At 43.0% G+C, this 27,526-nt stretch overlaps 1 protein-coding gene across 1 annotated transcript; it reads left to right on the top strand.

Annotated features, from left to right (window-relative positions):
- The first annotated feature begins 1,124 nt into the window (after positions 1-1,124).
- Positions 1,125-15,723, top strand: LOC306864511 (uncharacterized protein). The gene is made up of 3 exons (XM_079408559.1): positions 1,125-1,183; positions 3,672-3,822; positions 12,697-15,723. The coding sequence occupies exons 2-3, from the start codon at positions 3,738-3,740 to the stop codon at positions 14,250-14,252; spliced, it is 1,641 nt and encodes a 546-aa protein (XP_079264685.1). The 5' UTR covers positions 1,125-1,183; positions 3,672-3,737; the 3' UTR covers positions 14,253-15,723.
- Positions 15,724-27,526: the final 11,803 nt, after the last annotated feature.

Genomic DNA, 27,526 nt, shown 5'->3' with positions numbered 1-27,526 from the left:
TCAGCTCTTTAATTATATATCATAATAATTCAGCTCTTTTATTATATATCACCAGTAATTCAGCTCTTTTATTATATATCATAATAATTCAGCTCTTTTATTATATATCATAATAATTCAGCTCTTTTATTATATATCATAATAATTCAGCTCTTTTATTATATATCATAATAATTCAGCTCTTTTATTATATATCACCAGTAATTCAGCTCTTTTATTATATATCATAATAATTCAGCTCTTTTATTATATATCATAATAATTCAGCTCTTTTATTATATATCATAATAATTAACCTCTTTTATTATATATCACCAGTAATTCAGCTCTTTTATTATATATCATAATAATTCAGCTCTTTTATTATATATCATAATAATTCAGCTCTTTTATTATATATCACCAGTAATTCAGCTCTTTTATTATATATCATAATAATTCAGCTCTTTTATTATATATCATAATAATTCAGCTCTTTTATTATATATCATAATAATTCAGCTCTTTTATTATATATCATAATAATTCAGCTCTTTTATTATATATCACCAGTAATTCAGCTCTTTTATTATATATCATAATAATTCAGCTCTTTTATTATATATCATAATAATTCAGCTCTTTTATTATATATCATAATAATTCAGCTCTTTTATTATATATCATAATAATTAACCTCTTTTATTATATATCATAATAATTAAGATCTTTTATTATATATCATAATAATTAACCTCTTTTATTATATATATCACCAATAATTCAGCTCTTTTATTATATATCATAATAATTAACCTCTTTTATTATATATATCACCAATAATTCAGCTCTTTTATTATATATCATAATAATTAACCTCTTTTATTATATATCACCAATAATTCAGCTCTTTTATTATATATCATAATAATTAACCTCTTTTATTATATATCATAATAATTCAGCTCTTTAATTATATATCATAATAATTCAGCTCTTTAATTATATATCATAATAATTCAGCTCTTTAATTATATATCATAATAATTCAGCTCTTTAATTATGTATCATAATAATTCAGCTCTTTTATTATATATCATAATAATTCAGATCTTTTATTTGCGCGAGAACAGGACTTTTATTTTGGTATGGTGATGTGACGTCATAAGCCTGCGTCGCGCTCCAGCATCAGAGCTGCAGAAAGGTTTGTGTTTTTAAAGCATTTTGTTAATGTGTTAATCCATATATACCGTTCAATCAATTCACAAGCAGTGCAGAAAGAATTGGGGGCAACACTGCAATGCTTTATTCTGTTATGATATTATTTAATCTAGTCCTGTATCGTGAATCAGTTTAATGTGAATAAATTCAGTCCCTGCAAGCAGTGATAGCCAAACAGAGCTTTTCACGAACTCAACTGATTCACACAAATGATTCAGTGAATCGACTCTCTTGAATCACCGCGCGCGAGACACAGCTGCCCAAAACAACGAAAGTGTGATGATAACTTTTACAAACCTGCTTGTGATATATAATATAATATAATTAAAAAGTAAATGAATACCAAATATAAGTCATAGCTAAATACAAAATGTCTGTATGATGTGTTCTTTTATTCAATTGTAGTGCTACTGTGGTTATTCAATCAAGTGATTTAATGTGATTAACTCTCACTTGCACTCCCTTACTAGTGCGCTGACCGCTGAACTAGTGCGCTGAACTAGTGAACTGACCACTGAACTAGTGCGCTGACCGCTGAACTAGTGCGCTGACCGCTGAACTAGTGCTCTGACCGCTGAACTAGTGAGCTGACCGCTGAACTAGTGCTCTGACCGCTGAACTAGTGCGCTGACCGCTGAACTAGTGAGCTGACCGCTGAACTAGTGCTCTGACCGCTGAACTAGTGCGCTGAACTAGTGCGCTGACCGCTGAACTAGTGAGCTGACCGCTGAACTAGTGCGCTGACCGCTGAACTAGTGAGCTGACCGCTGAACTAGTGCGCTGACCGCTGAACTAGTGCTCTGACCGCTGAACTAGTGAGCTGACCGCTGAACTAGTGAGCTGACCGCTGAACTAGTGCTCTGACCGCTGAACTAGTGAGCTGACCGCTGAACTAGTGCGCTGACCGCTGAACTAGTGAGCCGACCGCTGAACTAGTGCTCTGACCGCTGAACTAGTGCGCTGACCGCTGAACTAGTGAGCTGACCGCTGAACTAGTGCTCTGACCGCTGAACTAGTGAGCTGACCGCTGAACTAGTGCGCTGACCGCTGAACTAGTGAGCTGACCGCTGAACTAGTGTGCTGAACTAGTGCGCTGACCGCTGAACTAGTGAGCTGACCGCTGAACTAGTGCTCTGACCGCTGAACTAGTGCGCTGAACTAGTGCGCTGACCGCTGAACTAGTGAGCTGACCGCTGAACTAGTGCTCTGACCGCTGAACTAGTGAGCTGGCCGCTGAACTAGTGAGCTGACCGCTGAACTAGTGCGCTGAACTAGTGCGCTGACCGCTGAACTAGTGAGCTGACCGCTGAAATCCCCGAATCGATTCTTAATGCGCGTGCTTCACGTAAGAGGATATGAATATTCACCTCTTGTCCTGAAGGTGTCACCATCTATAGATATACTTACCTAGCAGGGGAGACACCATGATCAAGAAGGCGGTTCACCCAGGGTCACCATACTTGGCTGAATGTCACTTCACTTATCTTTCGAATTGCTCCACAAAAAAAAACAACTGTGTGCACCCTATTATTAATGTAGATGTGTATTTCAGTAATAAACTTAAGTAGGAGAGTTTCAGTTACCAGCATTTATATCAAAATATGGATCTGCAAAACTAACATTTTAAATGAAATATTGATAGCTAATCGATATCGAATCGAATCGAATCGCAGAATTGGTCACAATACCCAGCCCTATGAACTAGTGCGCTGACCACTGAACTAGTGCGCTGACCACTGAACTAGTGCGCTGACCACTGAACTAGTGAGCTGACCACTCCACTGAACTAGTGCGCTGACCGCTGAACTAGTGAGCTGACCGCTGAACTAGTGAGCTGACCACTGAACTAGTGAGCTGACCACTCCACTGAACTAGTGCGCTGACCGCTGAACTAGTGAACTGACCGCTGAACTAGTGAGCTGACCGCTGAACTAGTGAACTGACCACTGAACTAGTGAACTGACCGCTGAACTAGTGAACTGACCACTGAACTAGTGAGCTGACCGCTGAACTAGTGTGCTGACCGCTGAACTAGTGTGCTGACCACTGAACTAGTGAGCTGACCACTCCACTGAACTAGTGCGCTGACCGCTGAACTAGTGAGCTGACCACTGAACTAGTGAACTGACCGCTGAACTAGTGAACTGACCGCTGAACTAGTGAGCTGACCGCTGAACTAGTGAGCTGACCACTGAACTAGTGAGCTGACCACTCCACTGAACTAGTGAGCTGACCGCTGAACTAGTGAACTGACCGCTGAACTAGTGTGCTGACCGCTGAACTAGTGAACTGACCGCTGAACTAGTGAACTGACCGCTGAACTAGTGAACTGACCACTGAACTAGTGAACTGACCACTGAACTAGTGAGCTGACCGCTGAACTAGTGAACTGACCACTGAACTAGTGAGCTGACTGAGATGCACTCAGTATTTAATCTGCATTGTTGTTTTCTCTCATTAATGTTGAACAGGAAAGTGTTGAAACACAGAAAAACTCCTGCTGAAGCGACTGAGATATATGTGACTCGATTATAAAGATGATGTTTATTAAAGAGGAGAGTGAAGACATAAAGATCCAAGAAACATTCACAATCAAACAAGAAGAGACTGAGGAACAAACAGGTTGGTTTTCATTCTCAAAGCTGAATGCACTCATTTGATCCTCATTAAATGTCCAGCTGAAAAATATAGCCTATGAGCTGTGTGACTGTTAGGGAAAGACCTGTAAATGGCACATCACGTGCATGGGGTTATCTGACGGAGAGACGCAAAGCGGTTTAAAGCAGACTCCTGCACGGGTCCTGTTTGATAAACGTGCACCAGCAGTACTTAACAGAACACCTGACCCGTTATCCCACAGCAGCACTCATTTATTTCTGCACCAGACCAGAACCGTTTGACAAAGACCCGAACCGCATTAATCTACAACATCAGGTAGACAACATTATTTATTTTCTCATGTAACACAAGCAATCAAACCAACATTAGGCATTCTAAGTTGGTGCTTTGAAGAAAAACAGACACGCAGCACAACATGATAATTAACAGAAAAAAAGATGAGAACGCGCATCCTTTCTGTAAACAATACAAATATGATTGCCGTTATTATTGAATTTCATTAGACCCAGTTATGATTTTTACACGACAGTTACAATATCATGATTATGGTTAAATAAGAAAAGACATCTAATATAAACAAATAGGCTACATTTATTTTCATATTAAATATTTCAACACACCATTAGATGTGACATTAAGCGCAACTTGTGTAGATTTATTTAGTAAAAAGGCCTGACTGCTTTCTTTGGTGTATATTTGTATACTTTTACCATCTAATCAATCTCAGCATGCCTTAATTTTGTGTCGCTACATGTCTGCCTTACTAATTATTACCTTACTTTCTTTGACCTTCGCTCTGGAACTAATCTGTTGATTCTGCTCAACTTTAATTAAAACGGAAACTAAAACTAAACTATATAAAAACGACATAAAAATTTGTTCACAAAATAAAAACTAAACTAAAACTAATAAAAACAAAACTGAATTTCATAGCAAATTCAAAAACGATATTAAAATAAAACTAATTAAAAAATTCTAAACTATAATAACCTTGGCTGGAACAAAATAAAACCAAAACCAAATGAGACTAAATAAAACTCGAAAAAACAAACAAACTCCAGAGATCAAGAGAACTCAAAACATGTACCGGAGAACAGCGGCAGTCAAACACGCCAGCGTTCGCTCAACCGGAAGTTTGTGGAAATAAATCCATCTTATGACTGTTGTAAAGACAGATGTCAATTAAAGCGTTGCTGGAGGATTAATTCAGTCAAATACTTTAACAGTTTTGTTAATAATGTGTATAACCAGATTTATCCAATGAATGCAACACTTTCACTTACCTAATCTCAGGTGGATGTCTTTAATGCGTAAATGAACAACTAGATCAAGGCACAAAGGAAGGCAGTGTCCTTTCCTTGATGGAAACATGCTTTCCTTAGATGCAGCTCTCACGAGCTCTATAGGTGGTGAACGTTCTCTGTAGAAATTGATAACATCACTTCCTCTTCTGCTGCATGTACATGTGGTGTCCCACAAGGATCTGTTTTAGGCCCTCTTCTGTTTTCTCTCTATCTTCTTCCTTTGGCTAATATTTTTCGTAAGCATCAGACTTCATATCATTGTTACGCAGATGACATACAGCTTTATCTACCTGTTAAGTCTGATGAGAATACATCCCTCCAGCCATTATTTGATTGTTTGGGTGAAGTTAAAAGTTGGATGGCGGATAACTTCCTTCAGTTAAATGATTCTAAGACTGAAGTGCTAGTTTTTGGACGTCCGGATTTTGCAAATACCCTCTCAAACACTTTGGCTCCTATAACTAACACTGTAGGTTCTCATGCAAGAAATCTGAGAGTTATTTTTGACCCGGCACTTAAATTTGACAAACAAATAAATTCAGTTGTCAAATCAGCATTCTTCCAGCTTAGGATGATTGCCAAAATCAAATATTTTCTTTCATTTAAAAAGATTTAGAAACTGTTAGCCACGCATTTATTTCATCCAGACTCAACTACTGTAATTCATTGTATTTGGGGGTTGCTCAATCTTGTTTGTCTCGCCTTCAGTTGGTCCAGAATTCTGCGGCCAGATTTTTAACAAAAACTAGGAGGAGGGAAAATATCATGCCTGTTTTGGTTGGTTTGCATTGGCTCCCCATTGAATATAGAATCCAATTCAAGATATTACTATTTGTTTATAAGTCCCTCACAGGCTTGGCACCAAACTATTGATCTGATCTTCTTTCCCACTGTCACAACAACAGGCCTTTAAGGTCAACAAACGCTTTGCTGTTGTCTGTTCCCAAGACATGTTTAAAACTTCAGGGGGATCAGGCATTCTCTGTAGCAGCACCTCAGTTGTGGAATAACTTGCCTCTTTACTTGCGATCAGCCACTTCTCTTCAGGTATTCAAATAATTTTTCTAAAATGAATCGCGATTAATCCCACCTAACATTGAAGTTTTATAAATATACTTTTATATTGCATTAATTAAACATTCAATCAAAATGTACAATATACAAACAACATACAGTATATTTTTTATATTTCTTTAATGGCATCTTTTTTATGATTGAAGGCCAGCATCACTGATATCAATACTACTGATGTCTCTATAAAATAGTTTTTTCCCCTTAATATTTAACCATTGATTGTAGCCATTCACCATTACAGTATAATTGATCAATTTTAACATTTATTAGACTTAACTTCTAATTTAAGTGAACTTGAAACAATCTTCACATGAACCCATTATAATAAATGTCATATTTAGCTACTTGTGCCCTTCAGCAGAAATATACAGAAAATGAATAGTTACCAAACACTAAATTCTAAATTAAATATAGATGCACCCCTTAAAGCTATAAAAGTTATTGATTTCCTCTTTTGTTCTTGGATTAATAGACATCACAGCAGCTGGTTATTAGCTTATTTGCCTGCTATTGCTTTAAAAGCTGCAGCTGCTGAACGTGACGCGGATCTGACATGCATCTTATTTTCTCACAAGTCTCATTACCTTTTCTGACCCACTTCAGGTCTTAAAGTTTCTACTAATGAGCGAACAAGTTGAATCGGGTGTTTTAGATGAGGGAGACCGTGCTGGGGTGCCTCAGGACAGTTTTTAAAACCATTTCAGAGACCTGTTCTTAAATGTGACGCATATATAACATATTGCATGCATGCACACACTTTTAAGGCAGCTTTAATCGCCTTTTTGGTAACTTCATGTCATAACTGACGTCATAACTACGTCATTGCATGCACGTAGTTTCTCTCTCTGTTTGATATGAAATAATACAGGCTACAGCGTGTGCCGGCACCTTTGTGCGTGTATTTGAAGAGCGCGTTACGAGCACAGTATCTTTTTCGGAGGTGACGTTAGAGCGCGCATCTGAAACGTCTCCCATTTGATGCGGTCATAAAGACATTCTGCATCTAAATAAACGCAATCCTTTTCAAGAAAAAAGAGACAGAGGCAGCAGTTGCAAATGGGGTGGCCAACCCTAGTCCCGCCCCTGCGTTAATTGCGTTAAATATTTTTTACGTGTTAATCTATACAAAATGAATTGCATGCGTTAATGCGCTAATTTTGACACCACTAGTAAAGACATCTTTTTAAAAAGGCTTATGGGCTGGAGTAATTGCTGTATACAGTTTTATTGCGTGTATATTTAGTGTGGTGTATTACTTGTCCTTTCTTTTTCTTTCTGGTTTTGTTTTATGGTTATTGGCTTAATTTTACTTTTCTGTGCATCACTTTGGTCAGCTCTGTTGTTTTTAAATGTGCTATATAAATAAATTAAACTGAAACGGTTTACGCTTGGGGTAAAGCGTGCGTATGAGTTGTGGTACTCTCTGAAATGACGGAAGATGTAACTCAGGGGAAAAAATTATTATTCTTGAAGCGTCACAAAACTGAAGTTGAGCCACTGATGTCACATGGACTGTTTCACCAATGTCCTTACTACGTTTCTGGACCTGGGAACATTTCAGTTGCGTTGCTGTCTATGCTCTCCAATTTCAACAAAAATATCTTAAAGTCCCCCTGTAGTCAAATATTTTATCCCTTAAAACTTGTATTCAAAATGACATTTAAAAAAATTTTCTTGTGAAAATAATTTACTCATGCCTTAAGATAACTTGAATGTAACCAAAGTCCCTTTCAATGAAAGTCCGTTCACTCGGCCACCATTTGCAACGCCTCCGGGCAGCTCAGACAAGACCAAGTCCTATCTAAATGAATGGGGAATCCTGAAATCTCAAAAACGGCTGGCTGAACTCGCGATTAAATTACATATTTCAAATCAGCAACTGCCCCATGAATGTTGTTTCTTATGCTCAAAGAGCGTTTAATAAGCTTATTTTTCAGCCAGTTCGCATGCGTAGCTCCAACGCGTTTATGACAGGGCATGTGCAGCTGCTGCTCCAGCCTCAGGTTTCTATGGGAACCAGAGTTTCCAACGGCCGCTGCAATAACTTTACCAATCAACGATTGGCTCTTTCATTTAGAAAGCGGGACTATCCTGCCATATTGCGCATTGCACTTTCTCCCATTCATAAGTATAGGAGTGAGCTGTCTTTGTATTTCTATACAACTCTACACCCTTGCCTCATTTACTATACACTGATCTATGAATATGCAAATTAGCCCCACCTCCACAGCCAGCGCCTCCTGATCCACTGAACTGTAATAAACGGCAAAACAATGGCATACACAGATAATGACTGATAAAACGTACTCGGTTACTAACGTAACCTCGGTTCCCTTAGATACGGGAACGAGTACTGCGTCGCTAGACGCTATGGGAAAAACTCCTTTTTCTCCGAGGACTGAAGACTTTTTCAATCATGCAGTGTAATAAAAAACAAACCAATGGCTCGTCAGTGGTACTGCACGAGCCTATGGCGGCAAAGCCCGCCAGAAGGGGCGGGGTCATCTGGCTATATAAGCAGGCGCTTCGCCATAGGAAAACAGGCCAATTCGACTGAAGCGACGACCTGAGTCGTGCAGCTGCATGGCATGGCATAGTACGCAGTACTCGTTCCCGTATCTAAGGGAACCGAGGTTACGTTAGTAACCGAGTACGTTCCCTGTCGATACTACACGTACTGCGTCGCTAGACGCTATGGGGAACAAATACAATCCCGCCATGCCATGAAGAGAAACAACAACCATAAAACTGGCCTTGAGCAGTAAGGCTCAGAGGGACCAATTATGAGCAGGAAGCATCCTGCAGGAGGCATGAGGACCGAACTCTTCAGAGGTCAGTCCAGCCTAGAAATCGTTTCAACGGTCATAAGTACAGCCTCAGCGCCACAGTAGACAAAGAGTTGTTCCGCCTGCCTAAATGGCGTGGAACGCTCGATGTACATTCTCAATGCCCTGACTGGGCAGAGAAGGTTGAGCTCTTGGTCCTCCTCAGAAGAGGGGAGCGCAGAGAGCGTAATAACCTGGGCTCTAAATGGAGTGTAGAGCGCCTTAGGGACATAGCCGTGTTTTGGTTTTAGGACGACCTTAGTCGTTAGGCCCAAACTCAAGACAGGCAGGGTTTACAGAGAGAGCCTGCAAGTCACCTACTCGCTTTACCGATGCTAGCGCTAGTAGCAGAGCGGTTTTGAACGACAGTGTTTTTAAGCTTGCAGATTGTAGTGGCTCAAAAGGAGGGCCCTTAAGGGCTCTCAGGACCGTGGGCAGGTCCCATGCAGGGACTGTGAGGGGTCGGGGCGGATTGAGCCTCCGAGATCCCCTCAGAAAACGGACAACCAGGTTGTTCCGGCCCACCGACTGTCCGGCTATAGGAGCGTGAGAAGCTGCTATAGCTGCCACGTAGACTTTGAGCGTGGAAGGGGCGCGGCCCTTATCCAACAGCTCCTGTAGATATGACAATATCACTGATATGTCACATGTTGTCGGGTCTTTACCGCGGGCTTGATACCAGGCGGAGAAAACCGACCATTTAGAGGCCTGTTCAATGGTGTTCAGGACATTCTCGGGGAGATCTACAGAGTCCCATCGAGTGCCCATAGATGCAGGTCCCACAGCTTGAGCTGGGGGTGCCAGATCGTTCTGTTTGCCTGGGAGAGGAGGTCTCGCCTCAGGGGAATAGGCCACGGAGCCGCTATTAGCAGCTGCGATAACTCCAGGATCCAAAGCTGGTTCTTCCAGAGTGGGGCCAATAGAAGCACCTTGTGCTTACATTCCCTGATCCGCCTGATTACCTGAGGAATCAGAGCGATCGGGGGAAAAGCGTAAAGAAGGAGGTTGGGCCATTCGTGGGCCAACGCGTCCTCGCTCTTCGAAAAATAAATCTGGCAGTGAGAGTTGTCTTTGGAGGCGAAGAGGTCGACCTCTGCCCTGCCAAAGATTCACCAAATTTCTTGAACCGTCTGTGGGTGGAGTATCCACTCCTCTGAGGGGACATTTTTCCGAGAGAGCATGTCTGCTCCTTGGTTCAGAATGCCGGGCACATGAGCTGCTCTCAGTGAATGCAAGTTGAGATGTGCCCATAGTAAGAGGCACTCTGCCATCTCGAAAAGGCGTTTCGAGGTGAGCCCACCCTGGCGATTTATGTACGACACCACCGTCATGCTGTCCGAGCGGACTAGCACGTGGTGACCTTTCAGGACTGGCAGGAAGAACTGAAGAGCTCGACATACTGCTTCCATTTCGAGGCAGTTGATGTGCATTTGTCCTTCTGCGTTCGTCCAGGAGCCGAAGGTCAGTTTGCCATTGCACAGAGCTCCACAACCTGTGTAGGAAGCATCTGTTGTAACAACCTTCCTTCTGTAAACCAAACCCATTGTCACGCCTTGTTCGAACCATCGTAGGTTCCTCCAGGGGACCAGGGCTGACACGCAGGCCCGGTTCACCCTGACACGAATGCGTCCATGACGCCACGCATGAGGCGGAATTAGAGGTTTCAGCCAGTACTGAAGGGGTCTCATCTTGAGAAGGCCCAACCGAAGAACTGGCGATGCGGAGGCCATGAGGCCCAGCATTCTTTGAAACGATTTGAGTGGGTAGGAGGCTCCAATCTTGAAGGAAGCCACGAGCTGCCGTATGGCCAGAACGCGATCTGGCACGACTTTCGCCTTCATGCGGGCGGAGTCGAAAACTGTCCCCAGGAACGAAGTTCGTTGGCTGGGGGACAGGGAGCTCTTGGCTAAATTGATCCTGAGTCCCAAGTTCTCCAAGAGGAGGAGGGACCTGTGTGCTACCAGCTCTGCCTCTGACTGTGCCAGAATGAGCCAGTCGTCGAGGTAATTCAGGACATGGATTCCCATCTGTCTCAGAGGGGAGAGAGCCGTGTCTATGCACTTCGTAAAGTGCGGGGAGCTAGAGCCAGCCCGAAGGGCAGGACCGTGTATTGATAAGCCACACCCTCGAAGGCGAATTTCAAGAATCATCTGTGATGGGGGGGGCTATCTGGATGTGAAAATAAGTGTCTTTCAGATCCAGCAAAAAGAACCAGTCCTCTGGGCGAATTTGCGAGAGGATCTGCTTCAATGTAGTCATTCTGAATGGCCATCTCATGAGGGCGCGGTTCAGATGTCTGAGATCGAGGATGGCCGGACGAGGGACGAGGAAATAACGGCTGTAGAAGCCTGATTCGCTCTGAGCTGGGGGAACTATTTCTATAGCTCCTTTCACCAGCAATTTCTCCACCTCGGCTCGCAGAACGTGAGCGTTGCTGCTTCGCACTAAGGTGGGGACCCTGCCGCTGTACCGCGGGGGTCCTCGAGCGAATTGAAGTGTATAACCTCTTTCTATAATCCCCAGAACCCACTGTGACACTCCGGGGATGGCCTGCCAGGCCTCGGCCCGTGTGGCAAGGGTGTTGGAATTAATTTGGGTGACGAGTCGCCGTGTGGGGACTCGACACACCTGTTAAGAGAAAATTATTCCTTTGAAAATATTTGCGTTTTATTTTTCCTCACTATAGTAGTGATCGGCTGTGTGGGCGCTATATAAATGGGCCCAGTTCACAACAGTATGTACACAAACACATTGCCGTCGACACACCGAGCTAAACGAGGTGTTCAGAGGCGTGACAGAGGCCGTTTCGCGGCGCTAGACTCAATGCTTCCATCAGGAGAGCAGTTAACTCCCCCGTGGGCGGGGTCTAGAGTCTGAACCTGACAGAGATAATCATAATGACAGCCCTTTCTATCAATCTGCCTAAAAAGATCAAACCACTCATTAGAAGAGGGGTGCTGATGATCTTTGTGTTAACACCCTGGCAGATCAAAAACTGATGCATCCCATCAGATCCGTTCGTAGCAGGACATTTTTCTTTTTCTGTACATTTTTATTTTATTACTATTGTTATTCATAATTGTCTATTCTCTTCATTATTAGTGTTTTTTTTTTTTTTTAACCTTAAGTATATGTTGCTGGTACTATGTTTGTACTTTCTGTACTGGAAGCTCCTAACACCAGGACAAATTCCTTGTGTGTGCAAACACATTTGGCAATAAAGCTCTTTCTGATTCTGGTTCCTGTCCTCAATATATTTCATTAGATTCCTCCTGTGTTTGTCTACCAGGTCTCCTGCTTTGTTCTATGTTCGTTTTCCCTTTGGTTGGTCAGTAAATGCTGTTTATTTAAGGTATTCTACGTCTCCTCGCTCCTCCCTGATGTGTGCAACATGACAATCTGAACCATTTTATATTTATATGACAAAAATCTTAAAATATAGTTAATAAAATATATAGTTAGTAGTTCTCATAAAAAATATGTTCAATTTGTGCAATCTGTAATGTTTTAAAATATTTCAGTAATTCAAATGAACACATCGGAATCATATTTCTACTGTTACGTCAGGATTCATAAGTCGTTTTCCTTTCACATTTCTCTCTTTGATTTTTGAAATTTATTTTAGTAATGTTTTAGTGATTTGCTGAAAATAAAACTTTTGACTTTCATTTTAGATCTGATAGAAGAGAACAAGGAGACTGAAGAACTCGTTGAAGCGGGGGAGAAGCATCAGGTCAAAACTGAAGAGAGATCCTGGAGCTCCTCATTGAAAAACGACAATATATGTTTCACTTGCTCTCACTGTGGAAAGAGTTTCTTATGCAAGCAGAATCTTGACCTTGACATAATATTTCATCATGGAGGAAAGCCATATGCATGTGATGAGTGCGAGAAGATTTTCCCAATAAAAGGAAACCGTACTGAACACATGAATATTCACACTGCAGAGAAGCCACACACAAGTGATCAATGTGGGAAGACTTTCCCATACAAAGGAAACCTGGACAAACACATGAGGGTCCACACTGGAGAAAAGCCACACAAATGTGATCAATGTGGGAAGAGTTTCACACGAAAAATAAAACTTAAAGAACACATGAATGTCCACACTGGAGATAAACCATATGCATGTGATCAATGTGGGAAGTGTTTCATACAAAAAGGAAACCTTAAAGTGCACATGAAAATCCACACCGGAGAGAAGCCATACACATGTGAGCAGTGCGGGAAGAGTTTCACACATAAAGGAAACCTTAGAATTCACAAGAAAATCCACACTGGAGATAAACCATATGCATGTGATCAGTGCGGGAAGTGTTTCACACATAAAGGAAACCTTAGAATTCACAAGAAAATCCACACTGGAGATAAACCATATGCATGTGATCAGTGTGGGAAGTGTTTCATACAAAAAGTTAATTTTAATGATCACATGAGGATCCACACTGCAGAACAATCGCACAAATGTGATCAATGTGGGAAGAGTTTCACGCGAAAAATCAACCTTAAAGTACACATGAATGTCCACACTGGAGAGAAGCTGTTCACATGTGATCAGTGCGGGAAGAGATTCCCATATAAAAGAAACCTTATAGAACACATGACGATTCACACCGGAGAGAAACCGCACACGTGTGCTCAATGTGGGAGGAGTTATACACAAAAAGGAGGCCTTAAAGAACACATGAAAGTCCACACTGGAGAAAAGCCACACACATGTGATCAGTGCGGGAAGAGTTTCAGAACATCAAGCATTTTGAAAGAACATCTGCTTACTCATTCTAGAGAAAGGCTATATAGCTGTGATCAATGCGATAAGAAGTTTTTTAAGGCAATTTTCCTGAAGAATCACCTAAAAGTTCATACAAAGGAGAAGCCTTTTGTGTGTTCTTTATGTGGAAATAGTTTTCGTCAGTTGGGTACTTTAAAACGACACCAGAAAAGACACAGCGGTGTGAAGGATCATGTTTGCTCGGAGTGTGGGAAGGCTTTTCATACAGATGGTGGACTGAAATTGCACAGGACAGTTCATACGAGAGAAACACCGTACAAGTGTTCACACTGCGACAAGCGCTTCAAACGCTCAGATTATCTGAGAATACATGAGAGGATCCACACTGGAGAGAAGCCGTATCACTGCCATTCATGTGGGAAGAGTTTCACTCATTTTTCTACTCTAACCAGTCATAAAAAAAAATGCATGCCTGAAATTAGAGTAATTACAGAGTAGTAGTTCGAGTTAAATCATAATTGATTAATCAAAGATTATTAGAACAAATAATGAACAGATTGTTGATTATTTCAGATGAATGTTTTTATTAATCATTTTATTGTTCTACTCATTTTGAATATCTGACTATCATTATTCAGGTTATCATTCATAACCGTTTTCATATCCCACCCGAACAACACATAACAGACGTCAGTATTGCACATCTGTGAATAACTCATCAAACCTTCTGTAAATAGAACACATATACATTCACAGTTCTGTCAATGGACATTTGTCCTTTTTCTTTTTTATTACTATTTCTATTCTCTCTAATATTAGTGTTTTATTACCTTACTTTGATGTATGTCTGTACTATGTTTGTACTTTCTGTACTGGAAACTCCTCTAACATTAAGATAAATTGCTTGTGTGTTTAAACACACTTGGCGATAAAGCTCTTTCTGATTAATTTGTCTTTCTCTGTTTTAAAATGGATATCAGTAAGGGTGGGTTGCACCAACAAGGATTAAATGAACTAAAGTTTAGAGCGAATGAAGGATTTGTTGATCTGGGTTTTATCTTAAATCGAGTTGTGTTGCACCACTTAATTTTAAACACAAATCAGGGATTAGAGTTCTAACCTGCGATTATCATCTCCAGCTACGATTCATTTTCACCACCATGGTGGCTTCACCATGTAATCAAACAGCAACAATGTTAATATTCCTTATCCTAAACTCTGTCTCTGACATAAGTTGATTTTGCCGATAAAGGAAATAAACTTGTGAAATGTCAGCCATCTTTATAAACTGCATGTAGAGAGACGGTTGATCAAACATCTGATCAAGCAAGCAATGAAACATTGAGGCAGTGCATATGGATTTATTACAGACTGCCAAGACCCTCACAGTGCACTTTAACTTTCATTTTTATTTGTAATAAACACCTCTTTGAGTCATGACCACACACACTATTTCTGTTTTAGTGCATCTACAGTTACAATATGTGGCTGATTGAACCATTTTATTTAAACCTCCATGCCTGTACGTTTAAAGTTAATCCCTAATTGAGATTTAAATCTGAGTTTGGAGATATGAGAGCAAAAGGATTCAAGTTAATCTATCTTAAATATAAAATAAATCCAGGTTCAAAACGGTAGTTTAAATGCAAACCTGCTTATTTTTAAACAAGGTTTACATTTTTATGCAACAAATTTATTAGATAATAATGATTTAAGATTAATCTGTATTGGTGCAACTCACCCTTATTGTTTTACTTATTTCCTATCTCTCACAAGTCAAGTTGAGCTTTATTGTCATTCTGCTACATGTGGGGACATACAGTGGAAGGAAATGTTGTGCCTCGCTGGACCACGGTGCTACATAAATACAGACATACAACAATGAAGTAAAAAACACTATAAACCTATACACTACTAATCTACTGACAGATTTAACTATAAGTATACTATATATAAGTATTTACCCTATACAAACTAAAGAATAAAGGATAAAAAATACAAACTATACGAATGCTTCACAAATACTGTACATGTGCAAACAGAGACATTTTGAGTCAGCAGCTGGTTGGGGAACAGTGCAGGATGATTTGTAGTGCATGAGCATGTAAACATACATATATTGCTGAGTCTTTTGTGGGATTGTGTTCACGCAGCAGTGTGTGTAAGTGTCCATAGTGCACATATAGGAGAGTGTGTTACTACAGGTGGTTTGTACAGGCCCACTCACCTGTGTGTAGCACACTTCCAATTGCACAAAAAAAAGTTCCAACAATGCTTGCTATTGTTGTTTAATCTTGTGGTTATATAGTTTGTAAGCGATTAGAGAATGTCTTTCTTCACAGTAAATTCCCCGGTGTTAAATCAACACTGTGTTAAAAGTAACATCAAAGCAGTGTTAGTTAATTAGGTAGTGTTTAATTAAGTGATGATGCACTGTTAAAAATGTTCTTGTATTTTTACAGTAAGTTACTGGCAGCACGGTTGCCAGCAAGTTACTGTATTTTGTTTTACAGCAATTTACTGTAATGCAACTTTACAGTATGTAGAACAATGTACTGTATAACTACAAAACAGTATTTTTTTTCTACTGTAATATTTTGTTTCTACTGTAATTTGCTATTGTGTAATTATTATGTATTGTGTAGTTGGAATAGTACATACATATAGTTAGTAAAATTAAGATACTACTATAATTCAGAATAACATTACCAATCAAAAGACAATCCAAACATATTTACTAAAGTATTTTTTATTAACTGCTACAATGCATCAACAATTTACAGCCATGAAAGCATTTTAAGTCTGCAAGAGTATGAAACAAACACATGCATCTTGAGGGCTGGATTGGGAATCGATGTCCTAAGAGAGAACTTGATTTATTTAAAAAATATCTTAAAATTAGCAAAAACAATAACTTAACCATCAGCCCTAAATACAGGGCATGTGGGTGGTGGCAAACAGGCCACTGACCCTCTCTGTGAAGTCCTCCATTTAAACATCATTTTGGACTGAATGAAGCTGTTGACATGCAGGGTTGATGGCCATCACTCTGCACCACCGTCCTGATCTTCTGCTCACTCGCTGTCTGCCAGTACATTTATTCCCATCAGTGGTGAAAACACACACAAAGACAAAACCTGTTTTCCACTGCACCAAAAAAGATGAACAGACAGCATGGGGAAAATAGTGAATGCAAATTCTCTAGCATAGATGAAAAATTAATTTTAAAAAATTCAGTTGAATTCAAAACTTTACATACACCCTTCAGAATCTGCAAAATGTTAATTATTTTACCAAAATAAGAGGGATCATACAAAATGTTTACATATAGTCCACAAGAGAAAATAATAGTTGAATTTATAAAATGGCCCTGTTCAACAGTTTACATTCCCTTGATTCTTAATACTGTTTTTACCTGAACGACCCAAAGCTGTTTTTTTTTGTTTAGTGATAGTTGTTCATGAGTCTCTTGTTTGTCCTGAACAGTTAAACTGCCTGCTGTTCTTCAGAAAAATCCTTCAGCTCACACACATTCTGTGGTTCCCTGTCGATATTTCACTCGTACTGCGTCGTAAGACGTTGTATGGGAAAAACTCCTTTTTTCCTCTTCACTGAAGCCTTTTCAATCACGCAGTGAAACTGCACGTCCATTGGTTCGTGCAGTGCGATAAAAACAAATCAGTGGCACGGCGGTGGCGATAAGCAAGCCTATGGAGCCCGCCAAAATGGGGGGGCTTCTGGCTATATAAGCGGCCACTTCGCTGCCGCATCTCAGATTTCTTCTCTTCAGCGACGAAGCTTCTTCTTCTTCGCTGACGCTTCGCTCACGCCGACTCGCCGTTGAAACGCCTCGCAGCTGGATCGGACCTCCTGCAGCTTCCTGCTTCCAGTCCATCCCCTGCCGCCATCCAGCGAATCCTAAAAGAGCCTCACAAAAAGAGCTCAGCGTTGTTGCAAATGCCGCGCCGTCATTGTAAGACGTACAGGGCTCCCTGAGTGCGTGTCATGCTTGGGGAAATCCCACGCTGACGCTGCGCTCGGCGGGGCTGACTGCTCGCACTGCGAGTCGCTCAGTCTTGCCTCTCTGCGCTCGCGGATAGCTTTCTTTTCAGAAAGTGACTCCACCCCTCGCGCCCTCCCGTTTTCTTCCTCCCAGAGACCTGCGAGGAAAAAACAGCGGGCTTGAGCGGCTGGAGACTTGTGAGCTCACGTCGGCTCAGTGCCCGCGTGCCTCACTGTCTCCACAGAGAGATGAATCACCGGTCCTCTTCACCCAACCCGATCAGCGTCCCTCCGCGGCTGCGAGCGACATGATCTCGTTCGGTGGGAGCAACGACGAGATGGACAGCCTTTCCCTGGCGGCTTCGGACGCGGAGGAGTTTTCGGGCTCAATGTCTGACCCCACCGTCTTACCGCCGTCCTCTTCTCGCAGCGCCAGACCCAGATCAGATGACCAGATCAGTCTCTGCCTGAGGAGCCATCTCGTAGCAGGCTGGATGAGTGGTTTCTCCCGGGGCGCCAGCAGGCCCTCCGCAACGCTCTTCCCCCTTCTTTCCAGAAGTCCACGACGAGCTCACTAAATTGTGGCGCGCCCCCTACTCGTCTCACATCAGATCTTCTGCTTCCTCCACCCTCACCTCCGTTGACGGTGCCGAAGAGAAGGGATACGAGCACCTGCCCCCTCTGGATGAGTCCGTGGCCGTGCATCTCTGCCCGCCCTCAGCCATCGGATGGAAGGCGAGGGCAAACCATCCATCCAAGCCGTGCAGAGCTACATCTGCACTCGCTGGATGCGCCTACTCGGCGGCTGGACAAGCGGCTTCGGCGCTGCACTCGATGGCGGTTCTCCAGGTCTTTCAGGCCAAGATGCTCGCCAGCGAGGAGGCAGGTCTTGTTGCAGGATCTGGCCCTGCGCGCTACTAAAGTCACTGCCCAGGCCATCAGGCTGTCTATGTCCAGCATGGTAGTATTGGAACGTCATCTGTGGCTCACGCTGACGGAGATGAAGGAAGTGGATAAGGTCCCCTTCCTCGATGCTCCAGTTTCAGCCAACAGCCTGTTCGGGCCGGCTGTGGAGGGCTTTGCAGAGCGATTTACGGAGGCTCAGAAGTCGTCTCAGGCGATGCGGCACTTCCTCCCTAAACGCTCCAGCTCGTCTGCTGCTGCTGGTTGCCCCAAGTCTGCGTCGACTAAGCAGCCCGCCAGGACAGCTCCAGTCACTCCTGAACCTCGGCCCCCAAAGGACCGGCAGGATAGAGGATGTTCCCGTTCGGTGAAACTACCCCTTCCCAAAGCGCCAAGGACCCCGGCCTAAGATCGCCTTGGATCCGGTGCCTTAGAAGTCATCCTGAGCAGCCAGGCAGAAAGAGGAGGGGCTCGAGTCTCGCTACTGCTGGACCTCTCCGCAACCAGCCTCTAATGTGCCTCTTGCCACCCCGCTCAGCACTGGTGCGGAGGGATGTGTGTTTTCGGTCCCACACGGGCCCGCTCTAGCGCCCGTGCCTCCGACCGCTGTGATAGCGGACAAAATCAAACACATACATTTTCAAAAACAGAGTAAATATCCTCTTCTGCCTACCCTAAGTGTCCTGCCCTTAGGCAGCCAGTCTTTAGAGGCGATTCTACATCTTGCTACACGGGCCGAGGCCTGGCAGGCCATCCCCGGTGTGTCAGAGTGGGTGATGGCTACTATAAAACGAGGTTATTCACTCCAATTTGCTCGAAGGAAGCAAATTGGATCTAAGTAAGATCAATGTCTGGCGACCACCCCGCGGAAACGAGGTGGTTGCCACCACGGTACGCAGCAAGGACGCTGAAGTCCTGCGAACGGAGGTGATGAATCTGCTGGTAAAAGGAGCCATAGAAATCTTCCTCCAGCTCAGAGCGAGTCAGGCTTCTACAGCCGCTACTTCCTCGTCCCCAAAAAAGACGGCGGCCTGCGACCTATTCTAGATCTCAGACTCCTGAATCACGCCCTGGTAAAGAGGTCATTCAGGATGATCACGTTGAAACCGATCCTCTTGCCCAGGGGACTGGTTCATGTCGCTGGATTTGAAAGATCCAGGTACCAGGTACTTTCACATCCAGGTAGCCCCCCATCACAGACGATTTTTGAGATTCGCATTCGAGGGGGTGGCATACAATACAAGGTCCTCCCGTTTGGGTTATCCCTGGCTCCCCACACTTTTACGCGATGCATGGATGCGGCTCTCTCCCCTATACGGCAGATGGGAATCCGCATCCTCAACTACCTCGACGACTGGCTCATCCTGGCCCAGTCAGAGGCGGTTTCAATGTCGCACAAGTCCCTCCTTCTCAGCCACTTAGATTGTCTGGGACTCAGGGTCAACTTTGCCAAGAGCGCACTGTTGCCCAGCCAACGAGTTTCGTTCCTGGGAACAGTGATAGACTCGGTGCAGATGACAGCAACTGTCTCAGCGGAACGAGCCATGACTATTCAGCGCCGTGCGGCCTCCTTCAAGGAAGGGACCGTCCACTTGCTCAAGGCTTTCCAGAGAATGCTGGGCCTTATGGCAGCGGCTTTGCCAGTGCTTTGTTTGGGTCTGCTTCACATGCGTCCCATAAAATTCTGGTTGAAGCAGAGGGTTCCATTTGCAGCTTGGCGTCACGGTCGCCATCGCATAATGGTGACTCGGGCTTGTGTATCAGCCCTGAACCGTTGGAGGGACCCCTTCTGGCAGAAGCGAGGTGTGATCTTAGACACGGCGACACAGAAGGAAAGTTGTCACGAAAGACGCTTCCAACAAGAGTTGGGGAGCGCTGTGCGAGGGCAAACCGACCTTCGGTCTTTGGTCCGAGGAGGAAGCAGGTCTGCACATCAACTACCTAGAAATGCTAGCAGTGTGCCGTGCCTGTCAATTCTAACTGCGGGACATAAGGGGACACCACGTCCTAGTACGCTCAGACAGCAGGTTCGTGGTTTCATACATAAATCACCAGGGTGGCCTCATCTCGAAGAGCCTCTGCACGCTGGCGAAAGGCCTTCTTGTTTGGGCTCAGACCAATCTGCGCTCACTGAAAACGACGCACGTGCCGGGAAAAATTATCCTAGGAGCAGACATGTTGTCAAGGAACAACGTCTCCTCAGAGGAATGGACGCTCCACCCGCTCACGGTTCAGAAAATTTGGGACATCTTCGGCAGAGCTTGAGTAGATCTCTTTGCCTCTGAAGACAACTCTCACTGCCCAATCTATTTTACGAGGAGCACGGATGCACTGGCCCACGAGTGGCCCAGTCTTCCGCTCTATGCGTTCCCTCCAATCGCTCTGCTACCTCAAGTACTCAGACGAGTCAGGGAACAACGGCACAGGCTTCTCCTAATAGCCCCCTTCTGGAGGAACTAGCCGTGGGTGTCGGAACTTTTCCAGCTGCTGGAAGCAGCCCCGTGGCCCATTCCCTTGAGACGGGACCTCCTCTCTCAAGCGAACGGCACGCTGTGGCGTCCACGGCCCGAGTTATGGGCCCTGCATGTGTGGCCGCTCAACGGGAGCCTTTTGTCCTCCCAAAGCGTGTCTTAAGCACTATGGCAGAAGCTAGAGCCCCGCCTCTATGCTCTGAAATGGTCTATTTTCTCGGCTTGGTGTCAAGACCGCGATTTGGATCCAGTCACCTCTGAGGTTCCAGTGGTTCTTTCGTTTCTGCAGGAGCTGCTGGACAAACAGTGTTCCACATCCACCGTCAAAGTTTACGCTTCAGCCATAGCGGCTTTTCATGTCCCTATTGCTGGTCGTTCGGTGGGTAGAAATAGTGCGGTGGTCCAATTTATACAAGGCGCCAGGAGATTGAACCCTCCTCGCCCTTGTACAGTTCCACTTTGGGACATACCAACCGTGCTGAGGGCCTTGAGAGGCCCCCCGTTTGAACTATTGCAATCTGCAAGCCTGAGATCGCTCTCGTTTAAAACCGCCCTGCTGTTGGCACTGGCGTTGGTTAAGCGGGTAGGAGACTTACAGGCCCTTTCTGTCAACCCTGCTTGCCTAGAATTTGGACCTAACGACTCCAAGGTCGTCCTGAAACCAAGGCTGGGTTATGTACCTAAGGTTCTCTCCACTCCGTTCAGAGCCCAGGTCATAGCGCTTTCCGCGCTTCCCCCCTCGACAGACGACCAGGAATTGTTCCTGCACTGCCCCGTCAGGGCCCTAAGGGTATACATCGAGCGTTCTGCCTCGTTCAGGAGATCAGAACAGCTTTTTGTGAGCTTCGGTAACCGCGCTAAAGGTCACCCTGTTACGAAGCAAAGTATCTCCAGGTGTATAGTGGATGCTATCACCCTAGCATACTCCTCCATGGGCTTGCAGTGCCCCACTGGAGTCAGAGGCCATTCCACCAGAGGCATCGCCTCTTCCTGGACATGGTCCAGCAGGGTGTCCATTTCAGAAATTTGTGAGGCGGCTGGCTGGTCCTCGCAGTCGCTTCTTTCGAAGAAATCTGACTTATATAGCCAGAAGCCCCCCCCATTTTGGCAGGCTGCATAGCCATAGGCTTGCTCATCGCCGCCGCCGTGCCACTGGTTCGTTTTTATCGCACTGCACGAACCAATGGACGTGCAGTTTCACTGCGTGATTGAAAAGGCTTCAGTGAAGAGGAAAAAAGGAGTTTTTCCCCATACAGCTACTTACGACGCAGTACTCGTACCCATATCTCAGGGAACCGAGGTTACATTAGTAACCGAGTACGTTTTCCAGCATTTTTGTGTATTTGAACCCTTTCCAACAATGACTGCATGATTTTGAGATCCATCTTTTCACACTGAGGACAACTGAGGGACTCATATGCAACTATTACAGAAGATTAAAATGTGAAAGGTTTGGTAAAAATGTAAATGAAAGAACACTGGTTAACTATACATTTAAGTAAATTAATAAAACGCTTTTCACCAGTCATCACTATGCAGAAAAATAACAGTGAATGCTGCAATAAAATGCTTGAAAAATACACATTCAGTAGATCCAAAGCTTGCTGTTGAACAGTAGGTCTCTTCAGGTAATATTCCCCCCAGTTACTACAGAAAATAACATGGTGAAATGGCCAATGCAGACATTTTCGTTGAACTTACTTTCTCATTGGCTCTAATGCTCCTTGCTTGTCCAGTCAGAGAATCAGAATCAGAATGAGCTTTATTGGCCAAGTATGTTTACACATACAAGGAATTTGTTGTAGTGACAGAAGTTCCACAGTGTAGACAACTATGTATGTACAGGTCAAGTATGTGCAAATTGGAAATGAGAAAATAAAGATAAAATTAGTGAGTGTGGTGAATGGATAGTGTATTATAGTTGTCTGTTCCACGTTTATTGTTGAGTGTTCATGAGATGGATTGCCTGAGGGAAGAAACTGTTCCTGTGTCTGGTCGTTCTGGTGCTCAGAGCTCTGTAGCGTCGACCAGACGGTAACAGTTCAAAGAGGGAGCGTGCTGGGTGTGAGGGGTCCAGAGTGATTTTAACAGCCCTTTTGCTCACTCTGGATAAGTACAGTTCTTGGAGAGTGGGGAGGGTTGTACCAATGATTCGCTCAGCAGTCCGGACTACCCTCCGTAGACTTCTGAGGTCAGATTTGGTAGCTGAGCTGAACCAGACAGTTATAGAAGTGCAGAGGATGGATTCAATGATGGCAGAGTAGAACTGTTTCAGCATCTCCTGTGGCAGGTTGAACTTCTTCAGCTGGCGAAGAAAGTACAGCCTCTGCTGGGCCTTCCTGACAATGGAGTCTATGTGAATATCCCACTTCAGGTCCTGGGAGATGGTGGTGCCCAGGAATCTGAATGACTCCACTGCAGTCACGGTGCTGTTCATGATGGTGAATGGGGGGAGAGCAGGGGGGTTTCTCCTGAAGTCCACAATCATCTCCACAGTTTTGAGCATGTTAAGCTCCAGGTTGTTGAGACTGCACCAGGCAGCCAGCTCCTTGACCTCCTGTCTGTAAGCAGACTCGTCACCATCCTGGATGAGGCCGATCAGTGTGGTGTCATCTGCAAACTTCAGGAGATTGACAGAGGGGTCTTTAGAGGTGCAGTCGTTGGTGTAGAGGGAGAAGAGCAGTGGGGAGAGAACGCAGCCCTGAGGAGCTCCAGTGCTGATGGTACGAGTGCTGGATGTGAATTTACCAAGCTTTACTAGCTGCTGTCTGTCTGTCAGGAAGCTGTTGATCCACTGGCAGACAGTGGTGGGGACGAAGAGCCGGGTTAGTTTATTTTGAAGGGTTTCCGTGATGATGGTGTTATATAATAAAGAAGTATTCTATGATGGAGAAGTATAATAAAGAAGATGTCCACTGTCTTGGACTCCAAACACTGAGTAATGTCTGCCATTTCTTCAGCGATGACACTTCTGGAAGTGAAAACATGCAAATATTAAAATAAATTTGTTGCATGTTAAGAGAAATAATCAGTTAATTAGTCCTTTGTGCCTGTACATCCTGAGTAAAGAAGCAATTATGTAACCACAAAAGTGATGAACTGTGATGCTTATGTTTGTGTTGTAGTCACAGGTATTTGGATAGAGATGAGCATCTGTACATGTACAGCCTGCTTACATTTAGCAGCTGTAAAAACAGGACAGCTATTCTGCCCTACAAAGGCAAAAGACCTTAACTCGCTAGTGTGAGGAACTGAGAAAAATTACTTTAAAGTTTTTTATTTGTCCAGCCAAATTAATTATAGGTAGGACACTGGAAATTTGGCAATTAGATGTTTTAGTAATGAAAATTATCTACATTAAAATTAAAAATTGTGGGCTCAAACTAGATTTTTGCCCCTATTTTGAAGTTACTGTACTCTGCTTTTGCATTGTCTGCAAAAAGTGAGAAGTCACACCAAAAGGCAGTAACTTCCACATTATCAATATAAAATAATAAAATAAAATAGCAAACACTAACATATGGAAATAACATACCTGTACCTTTTGATCACACTGTAAAAAGTGATGTTCGTCATCAGTATTTTTGTCTTGTTCAGCGCAAACATCAAAAGATTGAGAAATCAAGATATATTTACTTGGGAACCAAACTGACATGGAAAAAAGGAGTCTTGCTTTCTTTGAAACTAATTAAAAATTTAACAAGTTCAAGGTTAAAACAAGAACAAACATCTGCCAATGGGCTCTGAAAAATAAACTTTATGAAAATGGAAAAATTATTTTCATAATGTCAGTCACACCTCGGCTGCGTTCAGCCCCGAAAAAACGGTGCAAAACGTTTATTGAACGGAAACGGTGGTGGGTTGAGCACCCTGATCTGATGACTCAAGAGTTGCAACTATGGCAGCTGAGAAGATCATTCTTTGTGTTCTTTTTGAAGAATTTTCGGAGCCTGATGAAATCGCTGTAAATACGTGTTTAATACTGCAAAATACGCTTGATGTTACAGTCAATGCCCTTGCCGTCCAGAATAAAAGAGAACATCCCAATCGAGTGAAGGGATTTGTGGAAACTGTGGTTCCTAATTATTGTGATCCAACATTTGCCTCACATTTCAGGATGAAAAGACAAACATTTCAGGTGAAGGATAATCCACTTCTTACCTCCGAGACTGTTATGATCTATATGACCTTATTATTTTTATTGTAAGTATTAGGCTTATCATTATTGCTGATCACTGTTGTTGTGCTATGATATTGTAATATTTACCAATATATAATTTGAGGAGCATAGAAAGGTTTATGAAAGGTTTATATAAATATGTATAGCATTTTTATGTTACATTAATTAGTGTCTAGCACACCTTCCTAAGGAAAGGATATGGACCAGAAGACATTGCAATTACTACATGATATTTAGACAGACTTAAATAAATTCCAGATCTATACTTGTGCTTTTATTATTTTAGTTATTTTGCCTTTAATACAAATAAACGTGCAAACAATATACTTGCTCTTGTGCATTTATTTTGATGTTAATTACATTTACTCACACATTCCCACTGTATATAGCAGTATGTGCATCAGTGTGTATACAATAGTCATAGCAAGATTTGTGTCAGCTTATTTACAGCATCATAGGGATGTTGAAACTTCTACTATAAATGCTGCACATACTTTTCTACAGGCTCTCTGTGAGAAAGTTGGTCCTTTCCTAGTAAACGTAACCTTGGACACCCCGAAAAAATTGCTGTGCTCTATTTGGTTGTTGGCAAACCAAGAGAGCTTCAGGGGTGTTGCAGACCAGTTTGATATGTCAAAAATAAATCTTCATTATATGTTTTCGGACATATGCAAAGTCCTTTGTACACTGAGAAATTAATACATTTGATGGCCCAGAGAGTATGAGTTTGCAAACCTGGCAAATGGTTTTCAGGACAAAACTGGCTTCCCTGGAGTCATTGGAGCAATCGATGGCACGCACATTCCCATCCCAGCACCCACACTCCATAGAAACATAAATATAAACAGGAAAGGACATGCAAGTATTCAACTCCAAGCAGTGTGTACATCACAGATGATGTTCCTGGATGTGTACACTGGTTGGCCGGGGTCTGTGCACGATGCTAGGGTGTTTCGGAACTGCCCATTATATGGCCATCTCCAAGATGTAATGAGAAGTGACTACCACCTGCTTGGAGACTCCGCATACCCACTCAGCACATCTCTCATTGCACCATAGAGAGATAATGGGCACTTGTCCCAAAGGCAATTTTTTTTTAATACACTCCACAGCTCAACCAGAGTTGTGATTCAAAGGGCATTTGGCCTTCTAAAGGGGAAATGGAGACGACTGAAGTACTTGCCCATGGAAGACCTTAAAAAAGTACCAGTGGTTATCACAGCTGCATGTGTTCTACACAATTTCCTCTTGAGGGAGGAAGGCCACCAAATGGAGGATTGTGAAGAGGAGGATGGCAACGATGACAATGATTGTCAAGAAGGACAACCTGAAAATACTTCAGATCAAAGAAAAAGGGATGAACTTGCTTTATTTTTGGTTGAGGGTGATTAAAGTTTCTGTTTAACTAATTTTTGTTCGTGTTCACCTAAGTTTTCTGATGTTTTTGTTTCATAAAAGAATGGAAATAAAATATTGAATAAAAAGCCACAAATGTGAGGTGACCAAGATTGCATGTATTTCCTTCAGCATTTATACTGTGCATCATGCCATTAAACAAAATAGAACCTAACCATCAGCAGAATGTGGCAAAAGGAGAAAACACAATTTGCTATTTCTTCGTCAAAGCAGAAACAAATTCTTTTAAGATGTCATTACGATCCCTTGCCACTTCCACTGCTTGCTTTTGCAGGGCCATGAGTTCTGACATCTGCCTCCTCTGCTCAGTGACATACTGCTCAAACCACTCGGGTGCTTCAGACTTGTGCCTTCTCTTTTTGCCATGTTCTGCTGATGGCTTAGTTTGTGAAGTTGATGGTTGCGAAGTTGATGGTCCTGGGCCAACTGGATCTGATGAAGACCCTGAGTGGAAAGAAAGATTAAACTTGGTGGCCTCAAAATGGTAATAATCTAGGCAGCAAACATCAGTTTCCTCTGACAAATAAATTTTTCAGGTCTCAAATGGACTTGCATCTACTGTAAATTAGTGTCATGTGCCAACTTTAAACATCCAGTTACCCGCTTCTAATTACCTGAGGCACACAATAGATATCCTTCAAATAAAGCTGTTAGAAACACTACCAAGATACACAGTAAAAGTAGATGACAGCATTGGAGCTACTTTGTATCCAACATGGATGCTAATGTGAGGCCATTTTATGAAATCACTGAGTGATTGAATGAAAACTTTCAAATAAGATCCAATAATGTCTAAGATT

Source organism: Barbus barbus (assembly GCF_936440315.1).
Source record: "Barbus barbus genome assembly, chromosome: 4".
NCBI classification, from domain to species: Eukaryota; Metazoa; Chordata; class Actinopteri; order Cypriniformes; family Cyprinidae; genus Barbus; species Barbus barbus.
The sequence above is the reverse complement of the archived record's forward strand: the minus strand, read 5'-3'. Positions and strand labels throughout refer to the sequence as shown.